Raw genomic sequence first — 12,930 nt, forward strand, 5'->3', positions numbered from 1 at the left:
CTACGATACCAGAAGTGCTTGGTAGCCAGACCTCCTTCACAAAAAGTCCGGCCGCCGCCTCCTCCTGCAGACTCGATGACCAGAAGAGTCACGACTAATGTAAAACGGGGGATGTTGTCCCTCATTGACACTTTGAAACAGAAACGTCCCGTTACGGACACGCCATAGCAGCCCTGCAGGAAAAGAAATGGTTTCTCAGAAAACATCTAGCAGAAGATACAGTAGCCACGTTAAAGAAGATGAACTGATTTTTGGCCTTCCAGTTTAAATTGGTGATGCTTTGTCTTCAAAGAATTTACCCTTATCAAATAATATTAGACAAAAGCATGTTCTCTCGTTCTTGCCACCATCATGTGATATGAAAAGAAGCATGAGTAATTTTTTTGCTGTGAGGTTTCGCACCATGAAGTGGAAGGTCTGTTTTCCAACTGTGTAAATATTATGAACGTTACTTAAATTCACACATACACCAGAAAGGATTATGGCACATTGCTCTTCGGAGAGAACCATGCCCAAATTGATATTCATCCCCATCCTGGTTGGGATTTGTCACAAGCAGTCCTTGTATCCTGCAGCACTTTGTCCTCATTTTTAACACTGAAGTACATACCAAGTATTAGTTACCATTGTATTATTGTAATATGAATATTGAGCTGCTTTTTTTTTTTAAAAGAAACTGCATTCATTAACCAATCTTCCATCTTGTGCACCCTAGTAACCATTTTTCATCTTCTGTCGGCCAGTTGGGTTTGCTTCAACACGACAGTTTCCTATGCAGATTGCAGTTTGATTGGAAGGAGCGTGCAAACAATATTATAATTGTGACAATCACATGTGTATCGGTTTCAGTGACATGCCGGTGCTGGGAATGACCCTTTCCCAGGCATACGTATGCACAAGAAAATAGATGTGCTCTATTGTCGCATGGCATTAACTACATTTGGTTTGCATGCTTTTTTCTCGTAAAGAAGCACTGCCCCTGTAGCAGATCATCACCTTTGAAATGCCCTTCAGTTCTGAAATCGAGCTTGTCATTTAGGAGTTCAGAGAGCAGTCCAGGAGGATATGCTGGGATTTTTGTTTCAAAACATAAATCGCAGCACTGGTGACACTAAGGCTCAAGCGCTTCTTAGCATTTTCTATAGATGCTGGTCTATGCTTTTAAATGTTTCTACCCTGATACAGGCAGGAAGCAAAGGTAAAAGGACCTGATAGATGCATGAGGTTAAAAATAGTAAAGCCAAAATGTACCTTAATCCTTGACCAGTCGTCTACAAGGATCATTGCATCAGAAATGGAATTTCAGCAATACAGCATGAGTAAAACCTCTTTAACTGAAAAGGGGAAGGAAGATTAAGGTATCCTTTGTTACTTTTCCTATGACAGGGTTTGCATTAGGTGACTGTGAATGTGCATGGGTTTTTCCTTACTTGAGTTCTATCACTAGAACTATGTCCTCCATTTCATTTATTCCCACAGAGGTTGGGTGCTGAGCGCACCTAAATGACATTTTTGCTGTGCAAGATCCATTTTAATTTGCAGCCTTCCAAGGAGCTATAGTTTACTTGGATTTTAAATTAAGAAATCATGTGATCTCCCAATAGATTTTGTAACACCCACCGACCACCACATTTGACCTTTGCAGTGCCAAGTGAAACTTGTTGCAAATCCCACGACCAACTCGACATGCTAGTTCCTTCTAACTGCACCTTATGCTGTGTTTTGGGTGGTTTTTAATATTTTCCATGTGTAATGTGTAGCACATTTTCACTTGCGCAGCTGGCAAAGGAAAAGCCTTAGAACCCATTCATGCCTTGGGGCCGTGGCAGAGGTCAGGCCCCAGAGTGTCGAATGTACAATTGAAGAGGGTAAGGGAAGGCAAGCTTGTGTTTGTGCACTCTCCTCCAAAAACTATTAAAGAGGAGATTATATCAAAAACTACTAAAGGGGAGATTATATCAATGCATACAGGAGTAAGCCACAAAACCTCCTGTTTGTTCACAAGTGCAATGTGGAGTCATGTGTGAATCAGTCTGTAGTAGCCCAACAATGTGTAGCATAAGGAATTAGGCAGAATACTACACTACTGTCAATCAGTAGTGTCAGTCCTGAAAAGTGTCAAGATAAAAAAATGCTCCTTCCAGTTATTTCTTGCACAAATATTGCTTCCATTTAGGAAAAGCAATGCGCACAATCATGCAAGTGTGTTTTGACGGAATTTGTACCCAATTGTACCTTGACACCATGAGTGCGCACTGCAAAACAGACATTATTCTGTCGGTGCTGCGTGTGCCGTTTCAGTACACAAAAATGTCTGTGTGTGCAAGAGTTTCTTGTGCTTCTGAAGCAGACAGAAATAGGCGAATGATAGGAAGAGGAGCAACTAGGAACAGTAGAGAGTTGGGGGGGGGGATGATGTCCACTGCTCAAAAAAACCACCACATCTCAGCATCCACAGCTGCTTCCATTTGGCTCGCATATCCTAAAAGGTTTCTCTTCCTTTTCCCTCCTTCGCTGAGGAACAGCTGCTGCCAAACCAAGCATTGTGCTCACTCGCTTTTACCTCTCTAAAGGCAGTATTGGGCTTGCTTTCATGCGCATGTTTATCACCTGATCAGTACCACCTCGAGCAGTGGCTTGCATGTGTGACTGAGACACCAGATCACAACCCCTTCCATGTCACCTCAAACACACCGCTTCTCAGTGGAGCTAGGGTCACACATCCAACTGCAGGTCATCAATTGCTGAATCATCAATTCAGGCATGTGTGAATTAGCCCACAATGTCCCAAGAGCTACAAAATGGAAAACTTAGCAACTCCCCCCCCCTCCCCATTTTTATGATGTATAGTTTGCAGGTTAACAAGACCAGAAATGAGCCTATGCATAAAGAGATTTTTTTTTAAAAAAAGTGACTAAACCCTTATTATTTTCCAGTTAACTTTACAGAGGTAGTAAGGTCCGTTACCTTCCAAGAGAAGTAACCCTAAGGAGTGTAGCCTCCTGGCTTTATTGCTCTAAAAGTCACATCCATTGTACTCCTAAAGTAGACAAATGCTTGGGTCTGCCTTTGCTAAGGTATTACCATTCTCACTTCCCTCCTGAAGAAAATAATCTTGCTCACTCTCTCCATTTTTAGAAAGTACATGCTGACTACTAGCAGCTCTCCTCAAATAAAAATTAAAAAATCATAAAATTGCAAACCAATAGTTTCTGTTATATGGCTATGCTCCATTCTCATTGAGTACTTAAACCCAAGCAGGAAACCTTAACTCATTTGTGTCTTAATTGGCATAGAGTTTTTCTAGAGCATGACCTTTTCACATTCAGAAGAAAATGCAAGACATGCTTGCTGAAAACATTGAGTAGACCAAGCATTTCTTTTTCAACTAGCTTTTGGTTTAGTTGCAAAGTTTCAAAAGCTTTAAAACCTTTTTATTCTTTTCAGCATTTTAAGTCCCACCAGCTGAGAGTTGCATCCCACTCCTTGAAAATCAAACTTGTTATAAGCTTATTTTATCTGAACCTTCTTTATGGAATCTCCATTGTAGAGGTAGTGTCTCTGAATCCCAGATGCTGAGGACTAAACAATAGGAAAGGCCACACTTGTGAGCTCCCAAAGGGCATCAGGCTGGCCACTGCTGGAAACAGAAAGCAGCAAGGCAGTTCTTACCAGACAAAAAAAACCAACATAAAACATTTCTCAATGATGGCCAAAATACATGTATGGGTTGAATGCGAACAAATGCCAATGACTTACTCAATGTTGTAGTGACACTTCTGTTATCTATGCATTCTTTATAATTGCACAAGGCAGCCATGTTCACTATGCCTTGGACGTTTCATGTCTTTTTTTGATTAACTTGTTAAATACAGCTTAAATATTTTTATTTTATTTATTCTATTTTTACTGAAATATTCTTCGATTATGTTGACATATCTTTATTACTGGATGTGATCGCACACGATAATCCAGTGCTAAGTAATCTCAGTGTACTATAGGTTGCCTAAAGACAGAGGATTTTTGTAATTATTTGTAGTCACCTTTTTAATTAACTGAATATGTAGAAGTAAAATGGCAAAAATAACATGTAAAGCTAACTTCTATTATTTTTTAAAAACACAAAAAGCAAGTTAGATGCTGCTCTCACAGACCACCTCATTTGCGTACTCCGTTGAAGGAAGGGAGATTGTTAACCAGTCATTTGTGATAGCTTAATTAATGCCTTTTTTTCTGCCCCAACCCACAGCAGTTCTTTGATGCTGCTTGTTGCTTCGTTTATACAAAACAAGTACTATTTCTTTAAAAACATGTTTTTTCATAGAGATGAAGAAATGCCTAAAAACGGAAAGAAATTTGCATGAAACGCCATCAATCCTACTTCTGTAACAAAGAGGTCTTAATGATAAACTTTGTGTGCAAAGCCTTTAATAGCTGAGTAGAAGAAAATCTACAGAAAGCTGAATACAAAGATGGCACCGTCTACAAAGCTTTAAGAACTTGTTTATTTGTTAAAGAACTCTGCAGTCAATTAAACAGATCACATATGGAGGGAAACTGCTATTTTTATCGCATTAGCTCACAAAAGCTGAGCCTCTCTAGAGCTCTATCATTACCATCATTAGCTCCTCTCTCTGGCAGGCATAGTTATTTTGAGGGAGAGAAGTGTGAATAGCAGAAGTAGGTTTGATTTATTTCACTATCTGCAAAAGAGAAAGGAGAAAATACACACAGTTTATCAGTAAGAGCTCTCGCTATTACGTGAAGTAGTTGATTTTAAAACAGAAAAGTTTTTTCCACCATTGTCCACTTTTTACACATTTAAATGTAATCTGTTGCAAGAATAAATTTAGCTGCATTAACTGCTGGCCTCTTGTGTTTATGTCGCTGGGAGAATCGTGATTCCACAAGAAAAGCCACCATTCTAAAAACACTCGTCTTAGCTTGGTAAAAAGAAATGGTTATTATTCCTTTTCAGCTATGTAATCTGCAGATTAAAATCTAAAATAGGGCAGATTTTAATGAGAGTAGGTTTACTAAAGGAAAAAGATGGTTTTTGAATATTTAATACAAAAGTATGGGAAAACCCAGCCAGATGGAGTATAAATATTAATATTATTATTATTATTATTATTATTATTATTACCTAACGCAATAGTACTCTCAACTGTAGATGCCAGCCAAAACACTTCTGGTTTGCCACGTTATGCATCCTCTTCAATTTACCCACCACCAAATGCTTAATTGCTCCTGATATGTTATATATAATGAAGACTGTTTCATACGGAACAGAAATTTTCTTCCAACATCTGAAAAGATACCTAGGCATCTCAGTTAACTATGCCTCATGGGTATATTTTACAGATGATATATGAATGCCCTTCAAACATTACAGAAATAATATAGTCAACCTATAAGGAAGCACAGAACGTTTGTCTTTCCTGTAATGATCTAGGACTAATGCATATGTGTTACAACTGAGCCCATAAAATCCTTAGTTACAAAAGATACTAAGTGGCTAGGGCGCAGGGACACAGAAAATAACAGACTAAAGTTATGAAAGGCATTAATCAGCAATTGTTTAATAGGTTTGTTTCCATTTAACTATGCTGCCTAATGAGCCAAATATTTATATTGACGTCCTAGTGGAGTTCAGTGTCTAGCCGCAGCAACATGAAACCATCCAGTAATTATGCTCCCTCACAAAGAAAGCCCGGAAATGTTCTTGTCCTTTTTCTTTGAGGTTGTGATGTCCTATTCTTAAAGCCAAAATGGTCACAATTTGCTTTTTTTAAATAAAAAAACCAGTCCTTTTGGAAGAGAAGATTTGAGCAGATTATTAAACAGGCTGAAGTCTTGAAAGATCACTCTGCAGACTGGAACCAATTTTAGAAAAAGATACAAGGTAAGGTATTCAAAATTCCCAAGGCTTTACACTGAAATATCTAGAAAATAAGAACTGAAATCCACTTCTACTTTTTAGAACCTCTGTTCTTCTTTACAATTGTAACGGCTAGCCCTAAAATTCAGTACCTGTAAGTTTTTACTTAGACAGAATCTGTCTGCTGTATTCTAAGCTGATCATCTATTGCCCATGGTTTACCCCCGTCTGCATAATCTGATACTGTATATTAATTTAAGCATTTTGACATTCAAAGTTCATTGAGATAAAAGCCTTTCTGCAGAACAGCCCCTCTGCTACCATAATAATAGCTTTGGAAAAGGCATGTGAGCATCTTAACTGCTGCCTAGAGCAGTTTGGTCCCTATGCAGATGAATACTGAATGCCCAAGGGTTTTCGTTTTTTACCATTAGAGGAATGCAAGTTTCAAATTTTGAAAGAATTACGGTTAAAAACTGAGTTACAAAAGGCAATCTTCAAAGCCACGGACGAGAATGCTTGACTGTAGAAGAAAGTGAGGGCTCTTTTGTCTTGATCAGCTTTTTGGATGTAGAAGGGCTAAGCGTGCCATGAGTTCCACCCCAATTATAATAATAATGGTTAGTCGAAATATGGGATCGGTTTCCTTGTGGGTTGAAGTATGGCACCATTACCGGAGGCAGGACGATTTCAACAGGTTTCAAGACCATCACACTATCGTCAAGCTTTGGTTTTCTGATGTTTCGATGCTTTTCAAACATCTTTTGCATGGAAGCTGCAGTAAGAGAATTCTTGGACATCATCGGCAGAGACGAGTTCGAGGGGGGTTGGACTGTTTTCTTCAGGGGAACAGAACTATTTGTCTGGTTCACAGATTTTTGAGAGGCACTGGAAGCTAAATTAGAGACGGAAGTATCCGACTCAATCATGCCCGGTTTCATTTCTCGATCCAGGAACTCCTGAATTTTGGACTTTATCACTGCCTCTTTAGTAGGTGTCTTTGGCTGGGTTACTTTCTGCTTCTTTTTCTTTTTCTCTTCTCTCTTAGCTGGCTTTGCTAAGTCAATCCCTTCCAATAACCCTTTTGCCGCAGCACGAGCTAACACATCTTTCACAGACACCGTCTCTGATGGATCCCTCTGTAAAGTTAAAAGGGACACATTATCAGCAAAACCAAATCACAGCTCTGAAGAAGGGCAGCCGGTGTCATCCACGGTACATAGAAATATAGGAAAATGACACCCTTAGTTCTGAGAAAGTAATTCACGTTAACATTTGTTGTGCATTTCAGAGGAAGTAGCTGCTGTTCTAAGTATCTATTGTTACCGCCATTCTGCAGACTTCATTGTCCTTATTATCTTATAGAGCAGGAGTAGCTAACCTTTGACTCTCTTCAGTTATTGCTGGAACTACAGTTCTCAACATTCCCAACTACTGGCTATGCTGGTTGGAGTTAACGGGAGTTGGAGGTCAACATCCCCTGGAGAACCAGAGCAGGGGCTCCCTACCTGGGCAATTCTACCCTCCCTGCTTTCCAGCTTAACTATACAGTGATACCTTGAGTTACAAATGCCTCAGGTTTCAAATGCCGCTAACCTGGAAGAGTTACCTCGAGTTGAAAACTTTGCCCCAGGATGAGAATGGAAATCGTGTGCCGGCAGCGCAGCAGCAGCAGCAAGAGGCCCCATTAGCGAAAGCACGCCTCTAGTTCAGAACAGTTTCAGGTTAAGATCAGACCTCCGGAACGAATTAAGTTCGTAACTAGAGGTACCACTGTACTGTAGTAACAGTAAGAAATAATAACCTCCCTAGCATCATATTAGGTAAAAGGTGAAGGACCCCTGGACGGTTAAGTCCAGTCAAAGGGGACTGGGGTTACGGCGCTCATTTCACTTTCAGCCCAAGGGAGACGATGTTTGTCCACAGACAGCTCTCTGGGTCATGTGGCTAGCATGACTAAACCGTTTCTGGCGCAACGGAACACTATGATGGAAGCCAGAGTGCATGGAAACACCATTTACCTTCCTGCCACAGCGGTAACTATTTATCTACTCGCACTGGTGTGATGTCGAACTGCTAGGTTGGCAGGAGCTGGGACAGAGCAACAGGAGATCACCCCATTGCACGGATTCGAACCACTGACCTTCTGATCGGCAAGCCCAAGAGGCTCGTTGTGTGTTTACACCACAACGCCACCCGCTCCCCTTAAGCATCATATTACCAGATGGCAAACATACAATTAAAGTAAAATAGCTTTGAAACAGATGGAGATCTTTCGATCTCACCTCCACCATGGAATTGTTTGGTGATCTTGGACAACTCACCATTACCTGCGTTCAGTTTAAGAATACTTTTAGTTCTCAGGACACAACAAGATAGTTTTTAGACTAAATAACGTGAATAAGCAGGCACTCCCAATGGTCCTGGAGGCTGCAGAGGAAGTTCTGCTGGCACAGCGTGAGGCCTGCTTCTGGAAAGCGGCCTCGGGGCAGCCATTGACATTCTGCGGCTGCCCCTATGCTCTGTGGGGTGGTAGGAAGAGGAAAGGAAGGGTGAAAAGAAGGCTGCAATACAGGAAAAAAGGTTAATCTTTATCTGGGACCCTGACTTTTTCAGCAGATCAGTGGGGTGGTATGTTGGGGCAGGTGGGGGGTGGACACAGATTGCATACTACTGAACCGGGCAAAGGAAACGAGAGCACATTTCTTGGAGAGACAACATAACGGCCAAGAAATTTACAAAATGCAGTTGAGGGAGATTATGTATATTGACTGGGAATTGTGCACAATGCCTTCTTCGTGGACAAATTACTTGCACAATGGTTGGCTGTTAAGCATGTTAACTGTTAAATCTACACTACCTTTCATCTATATCCAAGAATTCACTAGCAAAAAAAATTCAAAATATCAAAACACTTCATTTTATTGGTTATATCACTTTTTCTTTTTCTTTTACTAGTACTTACCTCTCGGGATAGAACAGCTATAAAACAGCTATTAGAAATATCTGATGGCTCCAGTCGGAAAAAGTTTGCTGCAGACAAGCTTATTTCTGATTTGCAACACAATGGAAGAACAGGCGGACAAAGCCTACAGTGGATATTAACACAAAGTATTGAATCACCACCATGTGCCCTTAAGTAAAATGCAATTTTAGTCAATTGTGGCCTCCCTGTAGTTTTCTTAAAAAAACAAAAGCTAAGAGCTGTTATGAAAGGTTTTTCCTAAGTATATTAAACACACTGTTTTCATTTAAATGGCCAGCAACTGTTCCCAGTTGTGGTGGGGTTTTTTTTTAAAAAAAAATTTATTAAAGACTTCTTAGTTTACAAAAATACGTGCATTGTCTCTTTTTTTCAAGTTGCGTTTTCTACAGATCAGTTTCATTTGTTGTGAGACATTAGTGTTGCATACAGTGTTAGGTTAGCAAGAAAAGGGGGGGAAGGGGGGCGAGGGAGATGGGTGACAATGCTTCTATTCTTCTACATGGTACCTCGGTTTTCAAACGTAATCCATTCCAGAAGACCATTTGAGTTCTGAAATGTTCAAAAACCGAAAACTCAAAAGCTGACAGTTAGGCCTCATGATTTTGCACTCAGCAGAAGCCGCGTGGCATATTCAACTTCCAAGGCATATTCAAAAACCGAAGCATTTACTTCCAGGTTTACGGCGTTCAAAAACCGAAATGTTTGTCAACGGAGATGTTCGAAAACCGAGGTACCGTTGTACTTAGTGTAGGTGTGGGGTTTTGTGTCAGTGTCACTTGTGTGGGTTCTCTTCCTATTCGCTTGTTGTATTTCCTTGGTGGTGAGAAAGGTTGGGGGTGGCCTAGGGTGTGGTTGGTTGACTTTGGTTGGCTGTAGTGAGATTTGTTTTTATGTCTGAGCAGGGTAGGTGTGTGTTTGGATCAGGTTAGCCAGATTGATTTGTATGCTGTCAGTGGGTTCTTGTTGTTGTCTTGTCGGGCTGTGTATTGGGGTGAAGGTGTCTTCTTCTATTTGTCCCCATGTCATTTTCAGTTTGTTGGTTAGTTTTTCTAATAAGGCTGTTTCCTATACTATTGGTTCATGCTTACTCCTGACAGGTCTCTCCAGTGTCTGGCTATGATGCTTCTGGCTGCTGAGAGTAGGTGGGTTATGAGCTCTTTATGTTGTGAGTGGGCATTATTATCTTGGAAGATGTTTAGTAGGGCCAGTTCTGGGGTGACTTCTAATACTTGCTTAGTTATTTTGCATATTTCTATTATGATTGATGTCCAGAAGAGTTTTTCACTTGACGTACTTAGGTTTAGGGCAGAGCTTTCCAAACTTTTCAGATCAGTGACACACTTCTTAGACATGGCTCCATGTCGCAGTAATTCAGTTTTACTAGCAAACCAGAGGTTAAACTTAACCCCTTTGCAGCTCCGGGAGGGTCACCAAATCACATTATGTAAATCAGCAGCCTAGGCAGAAATCCATTCTGGGCATCAGTCATTTTGCCCATTTTTTTTAAGTTGTCACAATGTGTAAACTGCCCTCAAAAAAAGTACTTGGGATTTTCCTGAAAAACAGCAAATCTGTTGTTTCTGGTGCAAGAGAAGCGTTAATGACCAGATGGTGCAATAGCAATTTTGGGGACCAACCCAATATAAAAGTGATAAAATCCTTTTCTCTGTATGCCACAACCGTACAATCAAGGGCTTGGTTCACACATCACAATAAACTATAGCTTGAAATAAACTCAAACTTCTGAGCATCTCAAACTACACAAAAGTTTCCGCCATACTCCTCCCCTTCTCGAACCCAAGTAACAGTGCATGGACTGGGCTACACAATAGTATCAACGGGGGCCATGCACTCTGTTTTTTCTAGTAACATCTACATACTAAAGCAGACATGCAAAAACTGACATATGCAGATGGTCATCCTGACAGAAAGACACATCAATTTCATGAGTAGAAGGTTTGGGGTTTTTTTTAAATTCACCAGCTACTAATTTCATTGAATTAGCTACAATAGGTATTGCAGCTTGACAGGATTTTATGCTCAAGCTCTGAGTACTCTACAGTTCTGAAACAGAATGATTGGGATAGGGACTATATGGCACTGTAAGCTCTGCATCAGCAGATGAATGTAATTCACAACCAATAAAAGCCTGCTCTTTACTTGTAAGGCTGAGCCTTGGGTCCTTCTGCTCCAGATGCCAGGGCTTTGTTCACCACAACTTCATTTTCTTCTGGGTAAACTGAACAGGTGCAGTAGACAATAGCTTGCACTCTGCTAACTGTAAGAATTCAAGTAACGAGAAAATCCAACTGTTAATAATTTTTGTTTAAACACACTTTAAATATTAAACACATGTCACTAATTGATGTTAAAAACATTTAAAGTTGATCCAATTTGCATAGATGTATTGAACATTACCATCTTATAACTAAAGCAACCAGGAATTCATTTTTTGTCACGAGTAAATCATATGTTCCATTAAAAGCCCACCCCAACTAGGGACCCACATGCTGATCTCCTTTCTTCTATATAATCTAAAACCTTTTCACATTCCCTACAACCATATTGTGCCTCTAACATGCCCTACCATCCATTTCTGGCTAGGATTATAAGTTTATGGCTGTGCCTTTAATAGCAACTTGATTTACAGACATCAGCAAGTAATATTTATCTCACTTCCTAGTAATGTCTGTCTAGCACCCTCTGATGGATTTCCACTGACATGCAAGTACCTTTTCATTCAGACAGACTTATGGGCCACACTTTGATCAAATGCTTTTGCCACTCCATTTTTAATAAGTTTTAATTTGCAATTGTTTTATTGATGAGTTCCATCTTTTTATCTGCTCTGATCCTGTTTCCCATAAAGACCATTTAGTCCAAATAATTTGTAAGTTAGCTGCCTTGGGAACCAAATCTTAAAACCTTACTTTAAAATAAAAATGAACAATGACTTTCTCACAATTTTAGAAATATTATTCAGCAGAGAAAAGATTTTTTTTCTATTTAATGATTTTCAAGGGAGGGCATTTATTATCCCTTCCAGAAGGCAGGAGCAAGTGATGATTAGCTCATAAGGCTTTGCTAGAGTGGACTGGAAAGATCAGGGATTCTAGTTCTAAAAGGAACATAAAGAACAACAACAGCTAAAAGAACCAATAAAGACTGCTAGGCTAGGCCTGTTTAGTACATTGCAGACTCCTCCTTTCCTGGAATAGTCAATCATCAGCTGTCCTTCCATCGCAACTGCATGGGAAAAGAAATCCCAAAGGATAACAAATGCCCCTAAAGAAGGCCACTGAGATTCCTTAAAACAACGAGGTGACTGATCCTGTTGCAAGATTGTTTTCAGATGCCAATCACTATTTGTGACATTTTTTGCTCCAGGAACAATTTTCTCTTCCTATAGTTTTCCTCTCAGCACTTTTATTTCTCTGAATACTCGGGGGTTGTCTATACACAATATTTTACTCTAATTCTTACCAGTTAATGACAAACTTACACTGCATTGCATGTGACAATTCTTTCAGCTGCTGTTGAGCAAGGGAATTGAGTTTATCTTCTGCTACAGAGCCCTGAGAGAGATCTCTCAGTAATTCTGCATCTGAAGAGAAAACAGTGAGTAAGTTCAAACAAAACCCAGTAACTGGCCATTTCCTCATTAAAAACTAAACCATGGCAATGTGCACTGCCCTCAAAAAAGAACTCTCCCCTCTCCTTTCCACATGACAAAAACAAATACTTTGGAAGTGTTTACTTCAATTCTATTAAACCAGTTTGCTGCATCATCTAGACTCGGAATGATGGTTAACACAACTATGATTGGTTTCAACAAGCCAGTTTCAAGCCACTTTGATCATATTTTTATGCACCATTTATTACATCTTAGCAACTTCCACCCAGATGTATTACAAAGTTTTTCTTCTGGTCTAGGATTATGCAGGCAAAAGGGGGAGAAATTGGCAACTTTTCTGAGGACAGATGGGAAGTAAGAGAAAGACTGAGACCAACTGACCAGACTGCCAACCCCTAATTCTTATCACTCTCGTTGGCTGATTTAAAA

The 12,930-nt window shown here is 40.0% G+C and overlaps 2 protein-coding genes across 16 annotated transcripts in view; one reads left to right on the forward strand and one right to left on the reverse strand.

Moving 5' to 3' along the window:
- Positions 1 to 4,862, forward strand: part of APBB2 (amyloid beta precursor protein binding family B member 2) — a 167,327-nt gene extending 162,465 nt beyond the window's left edge. For all 10 annotated transcript variants that reach the window (XM_081019951.1, XM_081019947.1, XM_081019946.1 and 7 more), the window contains one exon: positions 1 to 4,862. In XM_081019951.1, coding sequence (XP_080876077.1) covers positions 1 to 168 — 168 coding nt within the window. In that variant the 3' untranslated portion in view covers positions 169 to 4,862.
- NSUN7 (NOP2/Sun RNA methyltransferase family member 7) overlaps positions 4,487 to 12,930 on the reverse strand; it is a 27,243-nt gene continuing 18,799 nt past the window's right edge. For 5 of the 6 annotated variants that reach the window (XM_081019961.1, XM_081019962.1, XM_081019958.1 and 2 more), the window contains exons 10-13: positions 12,370 to 12,471; positions 11,028 to 11,145; positions 8,847 to 8,970; positions 5,555 to 7,020 (exon numbers count right to left, since the gene is read on the reverse strand). In XM_081019961.1, the coding sequence (XP_080876087.1) occupies positions 6,379 to 7,020; positions 8,847 to 8,970; positions 11,028 to 11,145; positions 12,370 to 12,471 (986 nt within the window). In that variant the 3' untranslated portion in view covers positions 5,555 to 6,378. Of the gene's footprint in view, positions 4,704 to 5,554; positions 7,021 to 8,846; positions 8,971 to 11,027; positions 11,146 to 12,369; positions 12,472 to 12,930 lie in introns of those variants that run through there. The other variant, XM_081019963.1, reaches the window with a different exon arrangement.

The sequence above is a fragment of the Podarcis pityusensis genome (genome assembly GCF_964106645.2).
Source record: "Podarcis pityusensis genome assembly, chromosome: 9".
In the NCBI taxonomy this organism is placed as follows: domain Eukaryota; kingdom Metazoa; phylum Chordata; class Lepidosauria; order Squamata; family Lacertidae; genus Podarcis; species Podarcis pityusensis.